General features: G+C 34.0%; 1 protein-coding gene across 1 annotated transcript in view; it reads left to right on the plus strand.

Moving 5' to 3' along the window:
• Positions 1 to 24,652, plus strand: part of LOC144971182 (uncharacterized) — a 56,396-nt gene extending 31,744 nt beyond the window's left edge. Inside the window, exons 12-27 of the mRNA XM_078911669.1 lie at positions 1,306 to 1,422; positions 2,682 to 2,774; positions 5,904 to 6,029; positions 6,558 to 6,674; positions 8,560 to 8,645; positions 9,202 to 9,365; positions 10,064 to 10,185; positions 11,413 to 11,531; positions 11,833 to 12,043; positions 14,361 to 14,512; positions 15,242 to 15,358; positions 17,119 to 17,276; positions 18,723 to 18,865; positions 20,582 to 20,756; positions 21,739 to 21,865; positions 22,501 to 24,652. Coding sequence (XP_078767795.1) covers positions 1,306 to 1,422; positions 2,682 to 2,774; positions 5,904 to 6,029; positions 6,558 to 6,674; positions 8,560 to 8,645; positions 9,202 to 9,365; positions 10,064 to 10,185; positions 11,413 to 11,531; positions 11,833 to 12,043; positions 14,361 to 14,512; positions 15,242 to 15,358; positions 17,119 to 17,276; positions 18,723 to 18,865; positions 20,582 to 20,756; positions 21,739 to 21,865; positions 22,501 to 23,608 — 3,135 coding nt within the window. The 3' untranslated portion in view covers positions 23,609 to 24,652. The remainder of the gene's footprint in view (positions 1 to 1,305; positions 1,423 to 2,681; positions 2,775 to 5,903; positions 6,030 to 6,557; positions 6,675 to 8,559; positions 8,646 to 9,201; positions 9,366 to 10,063; positions 10,186 to 11,412; positions 11,532 to 11,832; positions 12,044 to 14,360; positions 14,513 to 15,241; positions 15,359 to 17,118; positions 17,277 to 18,722; positions 18,866 to 20,581; positions 20,757 to 21,738; positions 21,866 to 22,500) is intronic.
• Positions 24,653 to 26,200: the final 1,548 nt, after the last annotated feature.

Here is a 26,200-nt window from a genome sequence, read left to right on the forward strand (position 1 = left end):
ATTGGAATATTTTTTATTCTAATCTCCTGTAAACTGACCCGGAAACTCTTCGAGGTACAGTACTCGCTGGATTTGAGCATGCTTTGAGAGAAGCCAAAAAATGTGCTAGAATCTAAGCATGCTGAAATTCAATGTTTATGGTAGGTAATGACTTATAATATGGATAGAATGAAATTTTCGTCACTCAACTCTTTGTTCTTGTTTTTAGCCACCCCTTTTTATGAGTAGTTCTCACTAATTAATCAAACTATAAACATTTAAGGTTACACATTGTTTTGTGTGTTGGTGCATTATATCCGGCTAGTGGATGTGATATTCAGTGCACTTTGAATCTAGCAAGTACTGTTTAGATGATAGAAATTATTAGTCTGCTTTCATCGCATAAATCTTGAAAGTATATAGCGCATTGAGCATGGTTATCTTCTATCATCTTCTTCTTTGGTGTTGCAGAAGGGAAACAGGATATTATAAATGGGGAACCTTTTTTATCGATATAAAAAATACAAGTATAATGTTCAAGTGGTTAATCATCAAGATTTTATCACATTTTTCATATACCATCCCTCATCATTACAATGGTACATCGGTTACTCAGTGGTACAGTGTCTCGTCTTTGTCACAAAAGTCAAACTATGTTTGCGTGGTCAGTGGTCAGATGGATGACAGTGATCATTGGAAAATTCTGGCCTGAAGTTTTATCCTTGGGTCAGGCACTTAACACACATTTTCCCTTTCAAATTGGGTGTGAATGAGTACCTGGCTATAGGCAGTGATGGATATTGCATTAGTACAAAAAGGACACCTTATAGGTGATAGCTATTGTATGAAAAGAAAATATTCAGCGTGGCTCAGCGGTACAGTCTTTGCTTCATACCTGAAAGGTACCGAGTTCGATCATCCGCCGCTGCACTGTGTGGCCTTGAGCAAGTCACCTCGCCCAAGCTCAATTTGCGGTGCTGCATTGCGGCTGATGCCTGGGTAATTTCAGTCTTCCCTTGGAATAGACCCTAGAGACAATTTTCCCCTATGGGATGAATAAAGGGAATTTAATTAATTTTTTTTATTTATTGCTCCATATGGCCTGCTGAGGGGAAAAAGAAACATAGGGAAGTGTGTTGAGCATGGTAAAGCCGTGGAAATGTGCTATATAAATGTTCATATTTATTTACAATTGTACTTTTCCAAGTATTAAATATAACTCTGTAAAACTGTTTTTTGTTGAACCTATATTGTTTCTAACAAGTTCTGAGATAAGCACTCACTGACACTAAAGTTTATTTCCTACAATTAAATATATTTCCCCAGTTTTCCAAGACCATGGTTGTGAATGCTTATAGTATTTATGTCAACAATTTTTCTGCGACAATGGAAGAAATAAGAACAGCCCAAAGAAACAAGCAATCTTTTGATGAGTTTTTGAGAGTGAGAAACCCAACTGATTATAACCAAAATGTAGAAGTAATATATTGAAAAGTTGTTATCTCGGACGAAGTGTCTAAATTATTATTGGCGGGTGGTTGGATGGGAGCATCACCCTTGAATCATATACCTATGATGTTCGCATGGGTGTACGATCCGATAGTGATGTCGTTTCTTCTTCTCTTTACTAGCCTATCCTGCTTCTTTGGTTTGTGATTGTATTTTTGACAGGGATATTTTTTTTCCTGTAAATCCTCTGCCTGTTTGTTCTTGGTTATTTATAATTTAGCTTATGATATCTTTAGGTTATGATTTTGATTGACATTTGTACTATTTTTGTTAGATTGCTTGTTTTTTTGTTTCAGCGGTCTCTCATATAACCTCAATTGTGTTGGAAGAGACCTAAAGCAACAAACAAACAAACAAAAAAATTATTATTGTATCCAATATTGTTATAAAATTATGAATTTGGACATTTTGTGTGCTCGAAATTTCAGGGAGAAATATTTAGTTTATGAAAGTGTTCTAGTCTCAACCTTTTTGTTAATATTTAATGTTGTAATATGTCCAAAAGTATTTTGATAGGTGTTACTGGCTTGTCATCTGTCCTAAATATCCAATGCAGTTTTCAGTATTTTTTATTGTTTTTTTTTTTGTTTTTTCGTTTAATGCATTTTAAGTTATTTATTTTGTTTTCCTCCTACATTCAAGCTCTTACATTCAAATGTTGATATTGAGGTGACTTTCTATAAATATCATTTTTCCAGTGCTTTCATAGAGAAAAAAAAAAATACAAATTAAGAAAAAACAACACAAAATATAATAATAATAATGATAATAATAATAATAATAATAATAATAATAATAATAATAATAATAATAATAATAATAATAATAATAATAGTAATAATAATAATAATAATAATAATAATAATAATAATAATAATAATAATAATAATGATAATAACAATAATAATAATAATGATGATGATGATTGATGATGATGATGATGATGATGATGATGATGATGATGATGATGATGATGATGATGATGATGATAATAATAATATGTTTAAAGGATAAGATAATAAAAACAATTTATATTGTTTCTCCATTGTAAATAAACTAGAATATATTGGATGGAGTCGAATAAAAAGAGAGTAGCGTGATCCCTGTTTGTATCTTTAAAAATGTAGATTTTTGTTTTTGTTTACAATCTCATGTCATTTAAAAAAACAACTTTTTAAACCTATTTTTTCCAGGAAAGAGAGAAATTAAATTCAGACAGACTTTCTGTATTTGGTCTCATGGTGAAACCTGTTCAGAGATTTCCACAATTTATCATGTGCTTGCAGGTTAGTTATGTTCATGTTTATTTTATTTTCATTTGGACTGCGAACTGGAGATTCCCATCAATTTTAAGTGGGCAATTGATGGAAGCTACTGGTCCTCTGTCTCCCTTACTTAAACCATTTTCTCTGGCTTTGTGTCCTTGCCCAGAGTGAGGTGACTTGTTTAGGCCTTGGCTAGGTACCTCTAGGGGTCCCGATAACTCAGTTGGCAGAGCACTCGCTTCACAAGCAAAGGGACCGAGATTGTTCCCAGATGCAGTCAAGATTTTTTTTAACCCCCCCCCCTCCTGTCCACCTAGCAGTGATTGGGTAGCTGGGTCTGTTAGATCTGGTCGAATGTAATTTGTGATAGACTAGCCTAGCAAGAAGTTGGCGTTGTCCGTTTCATGCTACAGAAACCAGGATAAACTCTGGCTCCATGAGCCTGATAGTTCTAAAGGACTACTTGGAACCGCTCCTTGAGGGAAATAGATGCAAGTGAGTGTGGTTTTATTTTCTGTTGGAGATTATATTATGTTCCCCTGTAAATCACCTCCCTAAGGGATTGTCTATTAGTATTAGGAACCATAAGAGGTTCTCCCTTTTGCACAGAAACGAAAAGCCGTGCCTTTAGTTATTCAGTGAACTCAACCTGACCGCATGCCTTACCACCCAGTCAGCCCCCTTCTCCTTCGTGGGGGCGTGACCTCGGGGTCATGATAACAATTACCTGTTGAATGATTGTTACTCCCAGTCATGACGCGTGTTTGTTTACTTTGTAAACCTGCTATCCCAAGTTTAATATGGTCATGAACGCAAAGAAATTTACAGAAAGAAAATATTTAGAAAATACTTAGTATTATGATATAAATTCGATTCTCATAGTGTTAGGTGAAAGGAAGTTATTGTTAATTATAAATTACTCATATTTTGAGAAATAATTAACTTACTTTTAACTTTACCCCCAAATTGCAAAAAAAACGACACGCTCAAATGCAATAAAACTTGGTTCAACTTAAAGACAAACATTAAGAGAATTTACTTATGTCGTCTCTAAATGGACTTGTCAATCATTTCATAGTAATAGCCGTTTATATTTGGGATACCGTAATTGTTTCGTATAAGTCACCAAAGTACACAATGAAGACAATCTTTTCTCACAGTTTGAATAACAGAAAACATAGATAATTCCAAATTCCGGGATGGTTTTAAACATTTATTTGTACAAAGCGTAAATTATGTGTATTATCTATCTGACTTTATGTGTGATGTGTATTTATTGTCTGTCGGCGTGAGCGTATGTGTGTCAAGACGTAGGAGAGGGAGGTGGGGGTGGGGGGGGGGGAGAGAGAGAGAGAGAGAGAGAGATAAATAAAATAGATAGATAGATAGACAGAGAGATAGAGATTAGAGATAAATAAAATAGATAGATAGATAGAGAGAGAGAGAGAGAGAGAGAGAGAGAGAGAGAGAGAGAGAGAGAGAGAGAGAGAGAGAGACTAAAATGGGGGAAAAACATGATTCTCAGGAGAGGGAGGGAATCCAAACTCCTGCTCTATTATGTCACTTTTCTTTCAGTCAAAAGTCACATTATAATTTCAAATTGTTTAGGTGTCTCTACCCGTCTAATACTTTGTAAACTGTCCTGTATTGTTTCTTGATAATTTACTTGATATTTTCTGTCGTTCTTTTCTAATCTTATCTTCTTTTCTGGTACATGAGACTGTAAGTCAGGGAAACTTGAAGAAGACTGGTTGTCATTATAACATTGTCTACTGTGATTTCTGTGGAGTGTGATGAATGTGTGTCTTGCGTTGTGTCTAAGGTTTGAATGTCACTTGACTGCCTATCTTTAATGCAGCCGACTCGTATGTTTGTAAATGTTTTGTACACATTGCACATTGTAATGTCACTGGGGACAAAATCTGTCCACAAATGCTGACTGTTTTTTACAATAGTCCGGGAGTTTATTAAAAACTCTTCTCCTTTATATACTTTCATGTTTTTGATTCTTTTTACACATTTGTAACATATCACTTTTGAATGTGTTGTTTCTAAGTCTTTTCCAATATCAATATCAAATAACAAAAGTATTTCACATTTGAAATCTTTACACAGTAATCTTTAGCGGTTACGTTTTTTTTCTTTTTGAGTGAGTGCTGTATTGCCACATACACTACAAAGTTCATTTAAAGATTTCATGTGGGTTTCTAAAGTGTGATCCGTTTGCCTGTATGTGCATTGCAAGAAAAAAAATATTATAAAAGATTAAAAGACAAGTCCATTAAACGGTTTTAATCATTAGAAAGCCCATAGAATGTTAGATGCGCCGATACAACTTTTTAAATAATTGGATGTGTCAAAAGTTTTATATTAATTAAAAAAAAAAATAAATAGCTCCTGTAATTGATTTTATTCATTGAGTTTTTCAGATGTAAATAACTAAAGAACTAATCACAGCAGAATAATGAAACCCAGACACAAATATCAAACAAGAAAAATGCAGTTATATCCAAGCTTTGAAAAATATGTTGTGAATTTAAAAGAGGAGTAGCAGTAGACTGAAAACAGGAAATGCCGTTACTCAATTTATATGTTTTTGGAACGTAATGCATTGTATGCAGCTTTACCTGCAGGATTGACCGCTTGACCCTGAGGTCAACCTGACCTATACCGAGAGTAAAGGCTCGCTCAGGCACGTAATTCGTGGGTGTGTTTGACAAAGATCTTATGTTGTTGTCTATGTGAGATTTTGAATGGCACAAGATCGCCCGCTCATCTCTCATTCGTCTTTAGTGTTTCATTCATCATGTTTTGTTGACAAAGGGGAATTCCAAAACGTCCATATTATCTGTCTCAATAAATTAAGTTGAATCCTCCATTCCATATTGGACTGGAACCCTCAAAGCGGAAGATCAAGGGGAAGGCTGTGAGGAACATGGAGAAGAATTAAAGAAGCTGATATACAGAGAAGTGATAAGACCGGGAATGAGATAAAAAAGTTAGCTCAGGATAGAGAAAGATGGAAACTGTTTGTCTGTGGCCTATACCCTGACCCAGGGTGAAAAAGGCAATGATGATGATTTACAAACTTAACATCGCACCTGCATTTCCTGGGTTTTGATAATTTGCATGGCAATGCCTTCTCTCCAGGATCTCATCAAATACCTTCCTCCATCCCACCACGACCGTAGAGCGTTACAGCTGGCACTGACTGAGTTGGAAAATGTCACACACATGTTGAATGAAAGGAAGAGATGCAGTGAGCAGAGATTCCAGGTTGGTGGGTTATTTATTTTGAATTCATAATGTTGATTGGTTTTGTCTTTGGCTGTTCCTTGCCTCACCCCATTCTGAAATGGGACCAAAACAAAATGTAAATGCACATTTGTCAGAAAGGAGTTTTTAATATTACTTGACAGAGTAAAACAAGACGCATCATACAATATGGATCTCATTTGAATAATGTGAAAAATAACATTGTACATGCCTTGTATACATAAGTATGTATGTATGTATGTATGTATGTATGTATGTATGTATGTATGTACGTACGTACGTACGTACGTACGTACGTATGTATGTATGTATGTATGTATGTATGTATGTATGTATGTATGTATGTATGTATGTATGTATGTATGCATGCATGTATGTATGTATTATTATATTTATTATTATTTATTATTATATTATTATTATTATTATTATTATTATTATTATTATTATTATTATTATTATTATTATTATTATTATTATTATTATTATTATTATTTATTATTATTATTATTATTATGATTTCTCCAGGCTCTCCAGACAATCCACCAGCTGACTAGACAGAAAGCCAAACATATGCTGACTGGATGGAATCTGGACGTGAACACCAGCAGGAGACTCCTTCGATATGACACAGTGGAACAAGTGGTAAGGCGTTGAGCACATTTATGTCGAGTCTACAGCGGGGGGAGAGGACAATATAATAATATATGATAAAATCAAAATGCCAAATCAAGTGTATGTACTCTTTGTGCACTTATCAAATTGAGTCATAGAAAGTATGAAATGTGAACTGAAACTAGCTGATGGTCTTGGCCCTATTAAAAAACTCTCACCTTATTAGAACAAAATAGTTCATAGGGTCAACATGGGGGCAAGGTATTGACAGATAGAACGAATGCTCTAATGTGTAGTATTAATATATAATGTGTAGTAATAATATTAGTACAAAAGCATCGGTACTATTTTTAATGTAAAATGGGATGCAAAATAGTGAAGAGAGAAGTTCAGTTTGGCTAGCACTATTGAGTAAATGTGTATCTTATTTTGATATTTATTATGAATTTTAAAAAAGAGATTTTATTAGGAATTAGTTATAAAAGTGCGCTTATATTAAGTTTGGTGTGCTTAATGGGGATATTACGGAAGATAAAAACTTTATAAGAACTAATAACTTATAACCTTAAAGTGTATTTAATGTCTTTACTTCTATAGGAATCTAACACAACCTAAATACGACCTATTCATTTTCATTCTCCAAGTTCTAACATTAATTACTTAATACTGTTTATAACCCCTCTGTCTGCCAAGCTGTGATTGAGTAGCTGATGAAATATCCGATCTGATGCGTGTACTTTGTGACTGATCAAAGAGTTGCAATGGTGGAATGGATAAGACTTGACAATGAATGAACACTCAGAGATCAAATATTTCAGCTGTACTGACGGGGCTTGACTGACGGGGCTTGATTTTTTTCTTGAGCAAGGGACTTGAGCCCCAATGCTGACTTCACATCTCACGGGTTATCATGTAATGTATTATTCATGCCACCATGCCCCTCGGGATCAAAGATATTAAATCTTGTTCAAGTTTTTAAACACCGTTCACAGCATGGATAACAATAATAAATTTGAATGTAAGCTTGAATTTATATTGCCGAGACAGATGATGTGGACGTTTCGGGTTTCTCCTTTGTCTGAATGTAAAAGCTAAAGACAAATGAGAAATGTGAGGATTGCGTTGTTAAGCTGAATGATTTGCCTTAACACCGACCTCTCATCTCTCACTCGTCTCTAGTGTTTCATACATCATGTGTTGTTGACAAAGGGGAAACCCCAAACATCCACTTCATCTGTCTCTATAAATTGAACTGAAGCTTCCATTCTGTTTCATCATTGTTATTTATTTCTTGGATCTTCAAGCAGCAAAATTTGTATTATTTCACAGCATGAAGTCTCTGGGTGGGGTACCCAACCTCCCATAGTGGGCAGGGAGGTACTTGCTGTGTCTTCTATCCCCCTGTATCTGTTTTCCCTATTATTTTCTGTCTTTGTCTTGGAATGAGATTACTTGTTTTTGAACTGACCCTTGGCTGGGAAGGAAACAGTCGAAGATATAGTTATAGTTTTGGGAGATGGTATTTTTTTTCCTTGTAAATCATCTCTCTGTTATGTACTGTTATTTTTTTATTTTTAACATATTATTTGTACACATTTGTGTGTATTCCTCTTAGTGGGATCTTGTGCTGGTGTTTGAGTGAAACTTTTAGGTGATCTCAAACTAAGGACACTTATAGTGTGCTCTTGGAATCTACGTCTGTTCCCTATTTGACCATTTCCCTTTTTACTTACTTTTTCCTCAAATCCTTTTAATTCTACAGCTAGAGTAATTTACCATCAATTTTCTTCCTTTTTACTGGCGCTGATAGGAACTAAATGTGTTGCAAGCGCCGTAAAACCCTTAAAAACAAACAAACAAACAGCATGAAGTGTCATATTATTATTATTCCTCATTGATTTATGTTTATCTCTAGATTGGTGAGTTTGAGTCAATGAAATGTAAAGACAGAAGACTTATACTGTTGAATGACATGGTGCTCTGTGTCAAGGTTATTGAGAAGTAAGTACTAAGTTAGACGATTAAAAAAAATCTATAACTTATAGAAAGAGCTGATAGTTGGTTTTGGTTTGTTTGTTTTTTAAGATTTTTTTTCCTCCTTTTCTTTTTGAGTTGATAATAGGATTTGAAAATAAAGATTGTTATATTTTTTATTTTATTTGTAAAATGTGCAGAAAACTGACACACAGAAGCAAAATGATGATAATTAATAAAAGGGGGAAAAAATTTATCCAGGGACATGATCTTGGGCTAGTCTGGTGACATTTTTAAAAGACTCACATATATCACTTTTCATTTTCGCTGTCATAAAATCTGAAGAATACTGTGTTATTTAGAAATATAGAATCTTCATTGTCCTTTTCAGGCAATTCACATAGTGTTAAAAATAGTCATATCTTATTACACACAAACTAAATATATCGAAATAGACTAAATATATCATATCTAGATTGATAATTCATATGTCGAAGACTTTAAAAAATTGTCCTGACATTTTTTTATTTAGCCATAGAATAACTGAATATTTTAAAAGCTTTGTGCTTCATTGACCTCTCAGAGAACAGTCAGGATTCAGAGTGGAGCGTCTTGGTCTTCGCTGGATGGCCAAACTGAAAGACTTGGAGTTGAAGGACACTGCCATCACCCCAGACATGCAGAGTATAGTCAAGAGGGAGCCTGGGAAAATTCACATCATCTCATCACAGTTGGATGGTGGTGGAGGTCAGTGTTCAACTCATGAACAATGAGGTTTCAAATATCGGGGCAGGGCTGGGGTGTGTCGAGTTTAAAATAAGAAATTTTGAATCTTGGAGGTTATGTTCGTACTTTTCATTTTTGAATTATGACATTATTTTGATACTCTTGACCAAGGCTATATGCCCGAAATTTTCATTTCATAACTGCTGTTAATTTTTACATTCTATCTGTTATTCAGAAAGCTTAAATTATTTAATTCTGATTATTTTGACTTTCACTTCAAATTTGTCTTCATCTAGTTCATTTAACGTGATACCAAATTAATGCAGTTGGGCGGGCACATATATATTTAGACATCTCTCTTGTTTTTCATGTTATTGGTTATAGATAAAAATTTTATAATATGGTTAACTCCAACGTTTTATCACTTTGATTTGGTGAGTTACATTATATATTTGTACATGTGAGATAGGTTTTGTTTTTGTTTTTGGAAATTAAGTTAACCACATAGAAAAGGAAGAAGAATGGGTTGGAAGTTGGAAGCAGCCTTTTTGACATTGGTACTTATGAAATTGATGGATCAATACATTGTTATGACATTATGAATTTCTGATAAGATCATTCACTTTTTTTTCTTTCTTTTTTTTTGGATAAATTATAATTTTAGCAAATTCTGGTTGTATTCCAATCTCTCATACCAATTTAAAATATTTAATGATCAGATAAATCAGAGGAGGATCCCTATCATCTGTATGCGGATTTAAGTGAAATGCTTCATGACTACACGGTCTTGGGACAAATCTCAGGCTTGGTCTCCACCCTTAAAAGGTCTTATATTGGGCATGTAAGTATCCATGGTGTGTTTATTATTTTAAGAAATCATAACAATTTAAAAAAAAAAAAGAAAAGTAGTCTTCCAGGGCTATTATGTCCATGGAGCCGGAGTTTATCCCGGTTTCTACAGCTTGAAATGGGCAGCAGCAATTGTCACCCTTGGATAAAACGTTAGTCTGTGGCAAAGTACTTTCCACCAGATCTAACAGACCCAGCTACCCATTCACCACTGGATGGGGAATGGGTCAGAAAAAAACCTCGACTTATCCGGGATTGATCTCGGTCAGTTTGCATACGACAAGTTCTCTACCAACTGGGCTGTCAGGATTCTCATTTAAGATATCAAACCTTATGCTTGTAATGTTGATGGTCATCTTTTTCCTAAAAGTGTTCCACTTACGAACCAATTTACCTGGTAGTGGCTATTGAATTAGCAACAATCAGAGGGTTTAAAATGCACTACAGACTATAAGCAATTATCCTAATTTTTCTTTTTTTTCTGATTTATAACTGACTTCGTCTGAATTTAATGGTTTATTATTATTATTATTATTATTATTATTATTATTATTATTATTATTATTATTATTATTATTATTATTATTATATTATTATTATTATTATTATGATTATGATGATGATGATGATTATTATGATTATGATTATGATTATTATTATTATTATTATTATTATTGTTGTTGTTGTTGTTGTTGTTGTCGTCGTCGTCGTTGTTGTTGTTGTTGTTATTATTATTATTATTATTATTATTACCATTATTGTGTGTTGTATATGTGTGAATATGTGTGTGGATAGCAACAAAAGGAAGGCAATTGAACAAACTGTAAGGGGAGTGTTTGGTATAGCTTATACATGATCTAGTTGTTTCATTAACATTTTTATGATATAAAAAGCAATCGACCTTTTCAAAACAGTTTTATGTCACGTCAATTTAGATGCTACATATTAAATACATAGCTAAACATAGTGGAGCTTGGTTTATATATATATATGTTTTATTGAGGACAATGCATATAGTTATTTAAAAAATTTTTTTTTACTTTACAGTTACAAAAAAAACCCAAAAATCTTACATTTCTGGTCATTTTCACTTTGATGTTTATTTTTGACATCTAGTTCACCGCGATGTAATACCGTTAAAGAGAGGGTAGGTCACAAATATGACATGTGCTGATAAACTCTTCTGACATTAAACAATTTTAATGATTTTTTTGAATAGGGTTTTTCTGAAGAGTTGATCCATGAAATGACCAGGGATTTGCAAAGAATGATTCAAATTAAAGATGAACAGCTGCGATTGGTCAACAGCTGCTCCATAGTCTTAGTTGACAATTCAAGGTTTGAATATACAATATATATCTCTTCTTGTCATAACAGTTTAATAGAATTTTTATTGGAAATGTGGACAATATTGACAATAATTTAGTATATTATATGAGATCCAGAACTAAATTTAATATCCAGGTGTTTATGATGTGAATAAACGGTTTTCTAATCATAATTTTAAAGAACTATTCTGCTGACAATAACTTGTATTTTTTTTTAAGATATGAGAAATCGGTTTAATCTAAATTGAAATTGAACAATGTACATATGTTTGTTTTATAAAAGTTACCAAAATCCTTTTCCATCTTACTAGGTCAGACAAGCCTCACTACGTTCTCCAAACCCAGACAGCTGCCATCAAACAAGACTGGAGTGTTGACTTTTTAATGGCTAAACTAGCACAGGACAGAAGCAACAGCCCTGCTTGGGACAGGACAATTGCCAGTGACGACTTAGAGTTTGATGCCATGCCTGCACATTTTATGAAACATGTACCTGTTGATGTTCCTAGGAATTATACTAAGGTAGGAATGTAATGAAGCTTGAAATTGATACACTTTTGATGTTTTGTCTTTGCCCTTAGTATGAAATAAATTATATTATTTTTCCCATTGTATAATTTGTCATCGGCTTCTCACTGATCAGATAGTTATTTATAATTGGTGAAGTGAATGTGTTTTGTCCATATGAAGGAAATTATAAAAGAGGCCCTGGCCTGTATGACAATAGGTAGAGTACTTCATCTGTCCACAAATCCTTCTAGTTCAGATCCAAGTCTAGTTGGTATTTTTGTGATCTCTCTGTTCTCTCATCAGTGATTGCGCTGCTGAATCGAGCTTAGAACTGGTATTATGAGTGTCCTATATAAAGATAATAGAAGTAGTTTTTCTGTCATTTACGCTTTATTGAAATTAGGATATATTCCAGCTTATTGGGCTTCATGGTTTCAAAGTATTTTATTTGTATGAGAGATGGTTAGATTTCCGTGTGAATAAATCATGCTCTTGGTATTCTCCTTTTTTACAATCTAGAACAAGGCAATAAACAACCTATTTAAAATGTCACTTTTTTTTCAATTTGTTTAATCCATGTAACTTAGCAATCACCTCTCATGTAAAGGGACTCTTACCGATCCTGGTGAACCCTCAATCCAGCCAGCAGTAATTGGGTAGTCGAGGTTGATAGGTCTTTTCAAGGGTATTTTATGATAAACTGGGCTCTTATTCATGGTAGATCTTTTCAAGGGTATTTTATGATAAACTGGGCTCTTATTCATGCTAGATCTTTTCAAGGGTATTTTATGATAAACTGGACTCTTATTCATGCTAGATCTTTTCAAGGGTATTTTATGATAAACTGGGCTCTTATTCATGCTAGATCTTTTCAAGGGCATTTTATGATAAACTGGACTCCTATTCATGCTAGATCTTTTCAAGAGTATTTTATGATAAACTGGGATCTTATTCATGCTAGATCTTTTCAAGAGTATTTTATGATAAACTGGACTCTTATTCATGCTAGATCTTTTCAAGAGTATTTTATGATAAACTGGGCTCTTATTCAAAGGGATGTAAACTATTGCTACAGTCTGTTCAATGCTACAGAAATCAGGATAAATTTCAGTTACATGGAGCTCTCTCTCGAGGGACTTTATACCTTCGGTGTTTTTAAAAAGCCTGACTTTTTGAGGTGTGACGTGTACATAATTGCAGGTCTGGTAACCCAATTTGTTATGGTCTCATTATTGTAATGGAAATACCCTCAAACCAACGGAGTGTATTGCCCATTACAGCAATGTTAAAATAAGCCCATAACTTCATCACTTATCAGACCTGCAAATATGATCACATCGGGTATGGTATTGTTATGGATTATATTTACATTTGTGAATACTAGATATGTTTTAAAGGATAACAGTGATTTTCAGGTTTTGAGTATATAAAAAAGGTAGGAGAAGAGGATGTGCCAGACAAACCAATTCAAATACTTAAGAACAACTGTACAAGGAAATGGGGGCAATGAGATGGAGGTTAAGAAGAGGATACAGGCAGGCTGGAAGAATTGGAGGAAGGTAACTGGAGTTATGTGTGCCAAACGAATTTCTACAAAGCTGAAGGGGAAAATATATACAGCAGTTGAAAAGACCAGCAATGTTAGATGGATGAGAGACAAGCAGCTACAACAAAGAAATAAGATAAAGAAGTTGAGGTGGCAGAAATGAGGATGTTGAGATGGTCACTTGGCTGGACAAGAAAAGATAAAGTGAGAAATGTTCGAATTCGAAGGTTGACTGAAGTGAAGAATGTATCAATAAAGATGAGAGAAGATAGATTGAAATGGTTCGGACATGTAAAGAGACGAGAGAGGGAGTACGTGGGAAGGAAAGTATTGGACTTACATTTAGCGGGAAAGATGAAAAAGGGACTCCCAAATACTAAATGGTTGGATAAAGTAAAGGACTATATGAAAAAACTGGGCCTGTAGGAAGATGAACTGAGATGCATGGAGATGTGGCATTCATTATGACAACCCTGCAAAATGTGGGATAAGCTGAAAGAAGAAGAAGAAGAAGAAGAGTATATTATAAATATGTAATCAGATTATCAAAGAGATTATCAAAGTCGATCAAAGAAAAAAGAGAGTACTTCAAGATGCCTTAATATTGTTTTTGTTTTGTTGTTTGTTGTTTGTATTTTTGGGGTGGGGGGGGGGGGGGTGTAGTGTCTCAGATATTGGCTTTTTTCAGGAGTGACCAATGATATTTTGGCATGTTTTTAATATTTTTTTTTTTAATGTCATGATTTCTCGAATCCAATTGAAATCTTCTCTATCACTCCTCAGACCAAGTGTGCTGTGTCTGTGTTCCTGACCCCTGAGAAGTCTTCAGGCCTTGGAGTCCAACACCTTTGGGTTTGTTCCTCCCATGAGTCGAGGGGCCAAGTCTCAATATTGTCCATACACAACTCCAAGCCAGCCCTGACTGAATCATTCAAGTGAATATTGCTTTGGTTTATCTGGTTGATGTTTGGATGATGATTAAGAAAAGAACTATATGATTAAAATAATGATTTAAATGTTAAATACGCCATCATCAGAGGTCTCAGTAGCCCTATGGTTATACACTTTATTCAAATGCAAAGGAACCTGGAACAAATCTACATGTTTTTGTTAACCTCTATTCCCCCAGACAGGGTTGTCACGACCTACTCCCCTGCTCCCGCTTCTCTCTAACAACTCGGTAACCAACCGACACGCCACATGGGTGGTCAAGTAAAACTTTCTTATGGGGCAATGTAACCATGATTAAATGCAGACCAAACCTTTATCTGACTTCACTGGATAGATAAATAGATAACACTGATAATGATGATATTATTATTATTATTATTATTATTATTATTATTATTATTATTATTATTATTATTATTATTTTTATTTATTATTATTTTTATTATTATTATTATTATTATTATTATTATTATTATTATTATTATTATTATTATTATTATTATTATGGTGATGATGATGATGATGATGATGATGATGATGATGATGATGATGATGATGATGATGATGATGATGATGATAATGAAAAATATCAATATAGCGCACAATGATGACCAGGTCATGCTCTGTTTTCTGTTTGCCATAATGCTTACTTCAGATTACTTCTTATATTAATCCTATTTAATGTCTAACTATTTTTCTGCTTGACCTCCCAGGGCATGTGATTGTGAGATATTGAGTGTAGAGCTAGTTCCAGGCTGTGGAGAGGAGACCTCACCTAACCAGTTCCTCTTTGTAGAGGACACAGTGTGGATGACGACATGCAATAACGAGTGAGTTCATTCAACTGTTCTATATGTCAGTTGTCACAACATGCACTGAATTCATTTAAATATGCTACCTGATGCTTTAACTCTAAAAGAAAATTAATATGAAGAAATGTTAATTTCAATAAATAGCATATGGCAAAGATTGTAAAGATTTCGGATTTCCCCTTTATCACAACCCAAGATTTTACATGTAAACGTGCAGTTCTGTGGTCTTGTGGTATGACGCTCGCTTTTGGATCAGAAAATCCTGAGTTCGAGTCCTACTCTGAGCAGCATAGTAGAGTCCTTGGAAAAGGCTCTTTACTCACATTCCCCCACCATACTCAGTTGTAAAATGAATACCTGGATTTTAACAGCATTGTCTCAGTCCGAAAAAAAGTAATATTGCCAAACAGGCATCATGTCTTGTCCTACATGTTTACTGTTAAAATTGATTATGTATAGAAGAAAAAAGAAAATCAACCATGACACAGTGTATTGTGATATGTTTACATCATCAACAAGGAGATGTCAAGACGATGCATATAGGTATAGTAGAGTGAATACTAGGATTAAATCATCCTGAAATGTCAGCTTTTGGGATCAAACCTCACATCTGGATTTCTGTTTAGAGGTGCTAAATTGACTTAAGTATGTAGTGGTAAATGGGGAATTGAACTAAACATAAGTAAAACGAAAGAAGTCAAACTCTGTACAGAGGGTAGAAACTGTACAGTAAATAAATATAGTTGTAGGAAAGAATATAATAGTAGTATTGACATCAAGGTATCTTGATTCTATATTTGGGTTGTCAAAAGTTTATAAACTGAACAAGAAGGATATAATTTTTATTTAAAAAAAAAAAAGAAAACACATTAATACCAATGATGAACTTTTACCCCAAACCCAAATTAACATTATGTAATGGGGCAAAACCATTGAGACAAAGAATGGCAGATCCAGTCAAAAGATTCCTTTTTTATGGATCAAAGAAAGGTTCGTCTACGAAGAACTTAGTGTGTTTCCACAACTGATTGAAAGACGAGTAAGGTTATTGAATACTGGCTCAATGTACTTCCAGGAATCAGTCAGTTTACTCAGATCCTACATAAGGTACTTGTAGAATTGATGGAGCCAGGCTCGATGTAATTACATGGGTTAGCTGTGTGAAAGAACTAATAAATTTGAAACTTTAATGAGAGGAATGCATTGTGTACATTTCTAAGGTACCAACTACCAGTAATGCACCAGCATATTTATATATGTATTTTTCAACATGTTGATATCATATCTAGCTAAAGGTTAATAAGGTACACCTGTCTTTGAACACTCCTTGTGTATATTATCATAATTATAGCGGCAAGTTTGTCAAGCATTCTTTAGTTCTGAGAAAATATATATAAATTACTTTACTTTCGCAGCATCTCTTTGCTGATTACAAACTAGTGGACGTTTGTCCTTTTAAATTATTTGCTAAGGAACAGAATTCAACTAAAAAACTCATCCTAGAATCAAGAATAGATCAATTCAGCCAGCTGAGAAGTTTGTCTTTAGCATCTATTATTTCTAAAATATGAAATTAACCCAAGTATCAGCTGCAGTGCAGAGTTGCCATTGTGTAATAGATACAAAGTTTCTCACCCAAGGGGAAAAAAAAGAGATTTCAGCATGGTGAACACGTTTTTTTTTTCTTCTGCGTTTTATGCAATCTATCATCTATTCAGCCAACTCTCCAGTAAGGTTGATTAGTAGCAACACTTTACCTGTAATATCTCCTTCTTCAGCCTTCTGGTATTCCCACCCACTAGTGCATGTGGCGTACGCCGTGACCCCCTAAGAGCTATTCAAACCCCATCCACTATCATATCCATGCGATTTGTGGATGAGAGGATTTTCTGTGGATTGGATAATGGATGTATCAGTGTTTATTCAAGGGAGTCGGGTGAGAGATATTTGAAAACGTGACTTAATTATAATTATAACTTAAGGTTAAAAAATTTAATTTACAAGATAATGTCATGTTTTTCTTTTTTCTTTTATTTTCTTTTACTTTACTCAACTTGACCAAACTAGAGAGACCTCTTGGTTTCTGCCCTTATGTATATTATCTAAATGAAAATGTATAAATATTTTATTTGTATAAAGTTGAGTGTAAAAAAATGCTGATATACTTTGACTTCTGTAGCATTATTGTGTCTACTTTAAAATGTGGATCAGTACAATTGTCAGTTGAAATTGTCTTGTCATTATTATTATTGCTCATCTCGTACCACTTAAAATATATCGACAAATATAAAACAATATTATCTTATTTCCTCACCTCATTTTTATAAAGGTCTACAACACTATTTCCGTTCATAACCTCTTTAGGGCTACATTGTTGAATGGTTGTTTGTTGTTGTTTTGTGTAATGACTTCTTCTTGTGTTCCTGGCTTGTTCTTGTGTTTACAAGTGGGTGGAACGTCTACTGGAACAAATCGTGTAATCCCTTGTCTCTTCACTTTTCAGAACTTTGAACTATATAAAGTCACAACTAGGTAGTGCAAGAAATACGCTTTTATTTATAACAGCAATATGCAGATTGTAATGTCGATTTAAGATGCCCTCATGGTATTCAGAATTTAGAAACTAACTCTTGCAGAACTGTTAACACATGGTATTGAACACTAAATACCTGAATACCACCCATGCCTTCTAACGGCTGCTTTTATAATAATTAAACCATATTGCATTATAGCAAATAAATTTACAGCACAGTACATACAGTTTTCTAAGACACATTAGGCAATTCAAGACAACAGTACGTTATTTAAGATCTGCCATATATGAAAGGTTGACGTCAACAAGCTATTTATTGTCACCATTTAGGTAGTTGTAGAGGTGAAAAGTACTCGCTAAATTCTCTTTAATTGACTACAATTAACTAAGTTTACACATATGTTTGTGTATTGGCTACTATTGTTGTTACTATTACTTGTGAAATTTTATTCAAACACATTCAGCCTATGTATATGGATCTACACATTACACATGTCTCATCCTGCATGTTAGATATTATTACTGTTGCCATGGGACCCCTTGTAAAGTGCTTTGAAACCATTAAGTGGATTCAGTGTTAAACGAAAACTCACATTTTCTTTATTATTATTATTATTGTTGTTGTTGTTGTTATTATTATTATTATTATTATTATTATTATTATTATTATTATTATTATTATTATTATTATTATTATTATTATTATTATTATATATTATTATTATTATTAAATTCTTCTCTAAATTGTCAAGGAATTATCAAAACAAATTTTATGTTATTTTTAAGATTTATATTATGATGATACCATGACAATACAGGTCAGATAAAAGTTATTATCTTTGTCAATAGACGGTGCTTGGAATATGGACAGTCCAGTTGTATTGGAATTTGGATCGTCTTTTGTACGGATTCATTTTGTATGGGAAGAAGACATATGGCTGAGTTGTGGCAACAGTCTTTACGTACTAGAAATTGACAGTCTGGAAGTCAAGGTGAATATTTTACTGCTATACAATGACGAGGCAGCACGAGTTGACTCTGTATCTGTACCTGCATCTTTATACGAGGCTGTAACAACAACATCAATGATAATAATGATAATAATAATAGTAATAATAATAATAATAATAATAATAATAATAATAATAATAATAATAATAATAATAATAATAATAATAATAATAATAATAATAGTACTTTATTGCTTCTCTCAGAAATGATCACATGTGTTACATCATCGCAATAAAAATTATGCTAGATAAGATCAGCATAGTAATTAAAGCTAGGATAGATAACTAGATAAGCACATAAATGAATAAATAAATAAATAATAGAGAAATAAAGATAGTTCATTAGATAGATAAGAATGCTCTTAAATAAAGGCGACATATTATGTACATGTATGCTGGGCAGCAGCTACATTTTAGATGGATAAATGATTAATTTCTTTTTAGAACTTTGCAGTGTGATTACTAAACAAGCATGACTTATTAGTCGATGAATAAGATTCATTGTTGATTAATAATGAAGAAGAAGAAAAAAATAGCTAATGTTATGCCTTACATAAAGATAGAGGACTAGAAAAGGTCGTTTTGTAACATTTCAACACTAAATGGCATCAATATTATACGATTTTTGACCAGATATTATATATTGACTGAAGGTCCGATAGAGAGTCTGCAAGGTTTTTCATGGAGGTCAATTGGTATCCGATTTTGGTTAAATTTCTCTATTATTATTCTCTATTTCTCATATCTAAGAAATTTTAAGAATAGAAAATGGTGAAATTCGAAGGAATATCACACCATAAATTATTTGTTTGTGCACCATATTGCCAATTAGAAGGAACAAAGAGGAAAAGGGGTGTTATGATAGTAATCTTCAAAATTTATGAAAGGACTTTGTTTTCTTCAGTTCCAAACTAAAAATGATCGACAAAGTATTCCTTGTATTCTTTGGGTGCCAGTCATCCTGCATTTTGGTCATTTGTAATTATTTAACTCTGAGAAACTGATGGAACCTACTTAACTTCTTTGAATTACCTAATATTGCCTCATCTGTACTAAATTATGTCTTATTAACCATTTGCTTGGAGGTTTTTTAGGCTCTTATAATAAATGTTCCTGTCTCAGGTGATTTGTGGAAAAAATGAGTCGTGTATATCAGTTTCACAAAATGGCTGTTTATGTGCATAGCATGATGGTCAGGTTGCCAACTTGGTCTGAGGGTACACCATCTTGGTACACCATCTTGTTCATATATAATTGGATTCAGTAGTGTGATGTCACGCCGCCCGGCAACGGTGGCCATCTTGGTTCTAAACAAAGAAAATCATTACTTTTTATTATTCATGTTGGCTAGAACTTTTCATATGCCTTGTGATCAGAATGTGTAAAGGTCAAAACATGATCAAATTTATGTTTTTTTTCCCCTTTGGATACGCTTTTATGCTCGTCGGAGAAATATTTCATATGGCGTCCGCCATTGTTCCAATAGTTTAGAGCCAGTGTTACTAAGCTACCATGCGTCATTAGGAAGGAAGTGACGTTACGACTGTTGAAGAGTATTACCATTCATCTGTCAAACACTATATCACCATTTCAAAACTGCCGTGAAAGTGTTCATAGAAAAAAATGTGTTTGGATTTAAAATGGACTAGAAATTTACACACACTATCATTCACTTATCTTCCTATTTTGACCCTCTAGAATGAGCAAGTCCTCCATGCTGATCACGAGGCTGTAGTTGACCATATCGTAAGGGCAGGGATGGGCATCTGGGTATCCTTTACCAACAGTGCATTTATCAAACTCTTTCACGTGGAGACCCTGGAAAACTTACAAGAGATGAGTATTGGGCATTTCTTACAGAGGATAGCAGCAGGTAAGAGGGATGATCATGAACTGCATTCTTGTTAGTTTTCTTTTTGTTTTTTTCTTTTTACCTTTATCAAACTATCTTCTTATTTAATTTGAATAATGTCAATGTCTGCAACCTCAGAAATTATATTGTTTTACCTTATGTTTTGTTGTGAAAAACCTCTCGAAGGATAAGACGCGTGCTCAGATCATGTGATATGTTTCTTGCAAATAAAATATTTTGTAATGATTTGATAAAAGTTTTCTTTCTTTTAAAAAAATTATTGGAATTGTGTTTTAAATCATTGTTAATATTTCTTCATAATTAGGATGTATTTAAAAAGAAATCAATTTCAATTTTTGGACTAGGAGTTATTAAATTTAATTTCTTTGTCTTGTACTTTTAATTTTTTTTGAAAATCATCAATGTCAGGTATCATGGAATGCCATTCTCTTACTTGATGATGACTCAAGAAGTTTCCTTGCCTTTTTGTTGTTTTATACCACACACCCAATTTGGTACAAAACTGTAGTCGCCATTGTGCGGCTATGTGGTCACTTGCTTTTGGATCGGAAGGTCCTGTATTTGAGCCTCTCTCAGCGCATAGTTCAGTTCTTGGGAAAGGCTCTTTACTCACATTCTCTCATCGTACTGAGGTTTAAAATGAGTACTTGGCTGTCAACAGCATTGTCTCTGATAGAAAAATTGTAATATTGCCTAACAGACGTCATGTCTCGTTCTACATGTTATGTGTTGCTGTTGGTCATTGACCCGTTGTAAAGCACTTTGAGCACATTTATTAGATATTGCACTATATAAAAACTCAAGTTTTTGGGGGGATTTTTGGGTTGTTTTTTAAAAAAAACTTCTGGTGATATCTTAGAACTTGTTTTTCTGCTCAAAATAAACTTGGTAAAACTATTGATAAAAGCTATTGATAAAACGTACTATTGTATAATTGATTATCATTAATCATTTTCATTTCAAAATTTTCTTTGTCCCTCAGAGAAGCTTTGGACCCTGAACCCGATTACAGAAGATCTCAAGGTAACCAGTCTGGCGTCCAGTAAAGGATTTTTGTGGATTGGAACCAACCTGGGTGTTGTTTTGACACTTACCCTTCCTAGGCTTAGGTAATCTCACTCTTTTTTAATATATTTACAAGGATCAATATTAGAGCTTACATTAAATAGTAAAATTGAATCCTTGACCAATTACAATGTTGTATCTTTAATATAGGTCTTTTGTTTGTCTACGTTTGCAAACAATATAGATTGAGCCTGTCCGTTTTATTCCTTTATCTTTCTCAAAGGGGTTGAGATGGCTGAGTAATCCTAATTACCCAGATTTGAGCTGCTTCAAGTTTGTTTTTTTTTGGGTTTTTTTTGTTGTTGTTTTTTTTGTTTTTTTTTTTTGTTTTGTTTTTTTGTTTTTTTTTGTTTTTTTTTTTGGGGGGGGGGGGTTCCTGAGTAAGATTGTTAAATCTTTAAATCGTCTTTTTGCTCATTTGGATAACAGGAGTGATTAGTTTTGACATGCAAATACAATCAATTTTCAGAAATTTTTTATCTTGGAGTGCTTAAATAATGACATTAAAACAATAATTGAACTTCAAAGTGCCCACCAAAAACACATTTTCTTACAGCTATCATCACATTCTCTCTTATCTGTTTTTAGAATATTCACGGAATAATTTGCATTGCTATGTCTTCTCTTAAATTTTCTAATTTTATAAACCTCATATCATATTCATCTTCTCTTGCTTCAGTGATGGTGTTCCCTTGTATCGAGGCAGACCCAGTGTGTCCCTTCATGCCCATAGAGGTCCTGTGAAATTCCTAATGCCTCTTATTTGTGCTTCCAACACAATGGAACTCAGGAGGTCAAGTACGCTAAGATCAACCCTAAAGTCAAGGCCAAGCAAGAGGAATATGGAGCGGCTAGAGTGGGAGATAAATGAAGATAATCAAAAGTCAGTGTCCTCACCATCAGATTTAAAGGAAGAAAGTTCTAATGTTAGTGGAACTGTAGTGGAGAACAGTGTAGATATGGCTAGTGCTACTGATCAAAATGGTGATGAAAGTCCTTATCAAAATTTGAGTGAATGTAGAAATTCTTTCAAAGATCAAGAGTTACAACAGGAGGAAGAAGATAAAATAACAATGTCATACGATGATGATCTTTTTGCTCTTCGTAAGAGAGCCAATAAAGAATATTCCTCCATGAAAGTTGGAAAAAGTCGGAATCTCTCATTCCGGTCTGAACTGGCTCAACGAATTAGGGTGCAGTCTCGACGTATGTCAGGTTCTTGCAGTGATTTGTCATTTACCAAACCCTTAGAGGTTGAAGAGTTGTATGAAAACCTTCTTGAGGATGATAATAGCCTCATGAATAGAGTTGGTTCTTCAAGTGACGATGGTGCTTATGGTCCTGGGTCAAGACATACCCTTAGCAACTTTAGAACAGCTCATTTACGAAAATTATCATCAGCTTCTCAAGCACGGCTAATCAAAGATTCACAACAAATGGAAAACCAGGCATCATCTAATGACATAACAAAGAAAGGCAGGAAGATTTCACAACCTGATAGAAAAATAGAATCTACAGGAATGCCATCCTCTGTATCAACTCCTTCTCTGGCCAGTCCAGGAGGTAGGAAGAAATCCAACTCTTCCATAAAACTATCCAATGCTTCTGATCTGACTCCAAATAGACTTAACAGAGCTAGCACTGTGCGTGGAACATTAAGAAAATCAGGGGGAAATAATGCTGTCATTGTTTTAAGTGGGGGTGATGGATACAGAGACTTAAACTCCTCTCGCAGTCAAAGTCGTAGTGACGATGCCTGCATCATGCTATGGATTTACAAGTTTTAGATGTTGTTTTATATTGTGGGCTTCCAGTTCTCTTATCTTAATAGTCTAATGCAAAGAGTTTTTGACCATGTGTTGATGACTGCATGTTAAGTGTTTTCCTTTCATGTTAAATGTGTGTAGGACTCAGTAGTTTGCTCATTTCTCAAAGAATGAAAAGATAGGGCGATAATGAAACTGCACTGATGCTGTGATATTTTTTGTGACTGATGTTTTGAATTCGTTTAACTACTTAACTCCATTATGTTCACTGTACCATATTTCTACTATGTGTATCAGAACTTTGAACTAAAGCTCTCTTTTGATTTTAAATAACATTATTAAATGAAGAGTTTAATACTCTTGATTTTAATTATCATTTTTGCTATCAATTTATAAAATTTAGAGACTACTTTTACAAAAGTGCGCAGGCTTCCAACTTGTAGTTATACAAACATTTAGTAAAAGTTGGTTTTGAATACAAATTATATTTATTCTACTTTGTGAAAATGCACTGTATTTACCCCCTCACCATTTTTATATTAAAAAAACTCCATTTCCATGGGGATTAATATTTCCAACTACATTATCTAGAATTATAAATTCTATACTCGTTATTAGAAACCTCTAATTTGCTCAATATAATGTTGGATAAATGTCTCAGGTTAATTGTTTCTTGAGAATTCATACTTTTTTCTCTCCCTTTTTCACTGGGAAAATTATTGATTCCAAGCTTTGTACATAACATGTTTTAACTGTGAGACTTGCTATCAGACACACAGATTGATTGCTCTTGAAATTAGTTTGTCTCCTTTATTTGACTTTGTCGCATTTTGATGGATTGAATTCCCCTTATGGAGATGTTGGCTTTCTATTGGTCTTCCCTGGGCTACACTAGTTCACAGTCTTGCTTTCTCTTCTATCCAGGTCCATCATTTGCTCAGGGATGCCACTTTTCCGGTTTTAGCCGGAAATCCGGTTTTTTTACCACCTGCCGGTTTTGATCCGGAACCTCGGGTTTTTGTCCGTCGTCACTATTCAAAAAAAAAATAAAATAAAAATAAAAAATTTTTTTTTTAAAGAAGAAGAAAAAGATCGAGATTTGAGCCGGAACTTTTTCGCCGGGTGAATAATTTGGGCTGTCATCGCCGGTCGAATATTTGGGCACCTAAATGGTAGTTTATCTCCGCCCATCCCCATCACAATTCCTCCTTTTTAAAAAAAATAAATTTTGATAAATAAACAGTGAGTTTGCGAATTTCTCAGAAATTTTACGCTGAATTTGCCGTATCAAACATTTCCCTCAAAACCACAAAATCACCATTATGTCTTATGTCATATTTTGACACCTGTGCAATAGTCTCGTGAAATTTAGTGACGGTCCCGTTTTTATGACGTCGGGCCAGACTGAATGGCACCAGATGTCACAATTGACACAGACGACCAGTGGTGTTCTTTGATTAGCTAGTTGATGGTTGAAGGGGAGGGACAAATCTCTCTCTCTCTCTCTCTCTCTCTCTCTCTCTCTCTCTCTCTCTCTCTCTCTCTCTCTCTCTCTCTTCCTCTTTTCCTGTGGCTCTCTTTCCATTTCTCTTTTCTTCTTTTTTTTTTTGATATAGAATTCCTAAGATCAATTCATAAATTATTCCGGTAGAGAAGTCTCCTCCCCCCCCCCTCTCTCTCTCTCTCTCTCTCTCTCTCTCTCTCTCTCTCTCTCTCTCTCTTTATTTCTTTCGCAACCATCCGTTAAATCATCTGGCTCAGAGATAATACATTAGCCTAGAATAAAGCAATGGTGATTGGCTTAGTTTATTCTTCTTTCTTTTTACCTTTTGACTATGGCTTTAAATTTGTGAGATTCTTGGGTTGTATTTATAAGCTGAATAACCACTAGGTTTCGGTACAAAATAAAAGATATTTTAGCCTGCTTTATAAAGTAAAAATCAAAACAAAACAACACTTTCTGGCCTTTTATTTGAATAACATTGTAGGCCTTTAACATGTGGAAAGGACAATTCATTAAATGTTTACAAAAAGTAAATTTATGTTTAATGATAGGAATGGATTTATACTAGTAATAGTAATATATTACATAATACCAATACAAAACTATGTTCCTGTTATTTTTACACTTTGCTTGCGTTTGACCGATAGACGGAGAATTTCCCTCCTTTTTGACAAATTGCTATTATTATCACTGAATAAAAAACACTCACCAAAACCACTACATCATCTCTACCACCACTACTATTACAACCACCACCACATCATCATCCCTACCAACACTACTACTATAAATAACACCACATCATCCCTACCACCAGTACTACTACAACTACCACCACATTATCATTCCTACCACAACTATTACAACCACCACCACACAATTCTCTCTAAAAGACCACCACTACTACAACCACCACCACATCATCATCCCTAGAACCACTACTACTACAACCACCATCAGATCATCATCTCTAAGACCACCACCACTACTACTACTACTACTACTACTACTACTACTACTACTACTACAACCACCATCAGATCATCATCTCTAAGACCACCACCACTACTACTACTACTACTACTACTACTACTACTACTACTACTACT

This window comes from Berghia stephanieae, chromosome 4, assembly GCF_034508935.2.
Source record: "Berghia stephanieae isolate SIO BIC M18660-M18661 chromosome 4, UCSD_Bste_1.3, whole genome shotgun sequence".
Classification (NCBI taxonomy): Eukaryota; Metazoa; Mollusca; class Gastropoda; order Nudibranchia; family Aeolidiidae; genus Berghia; species Berghia stephanieae.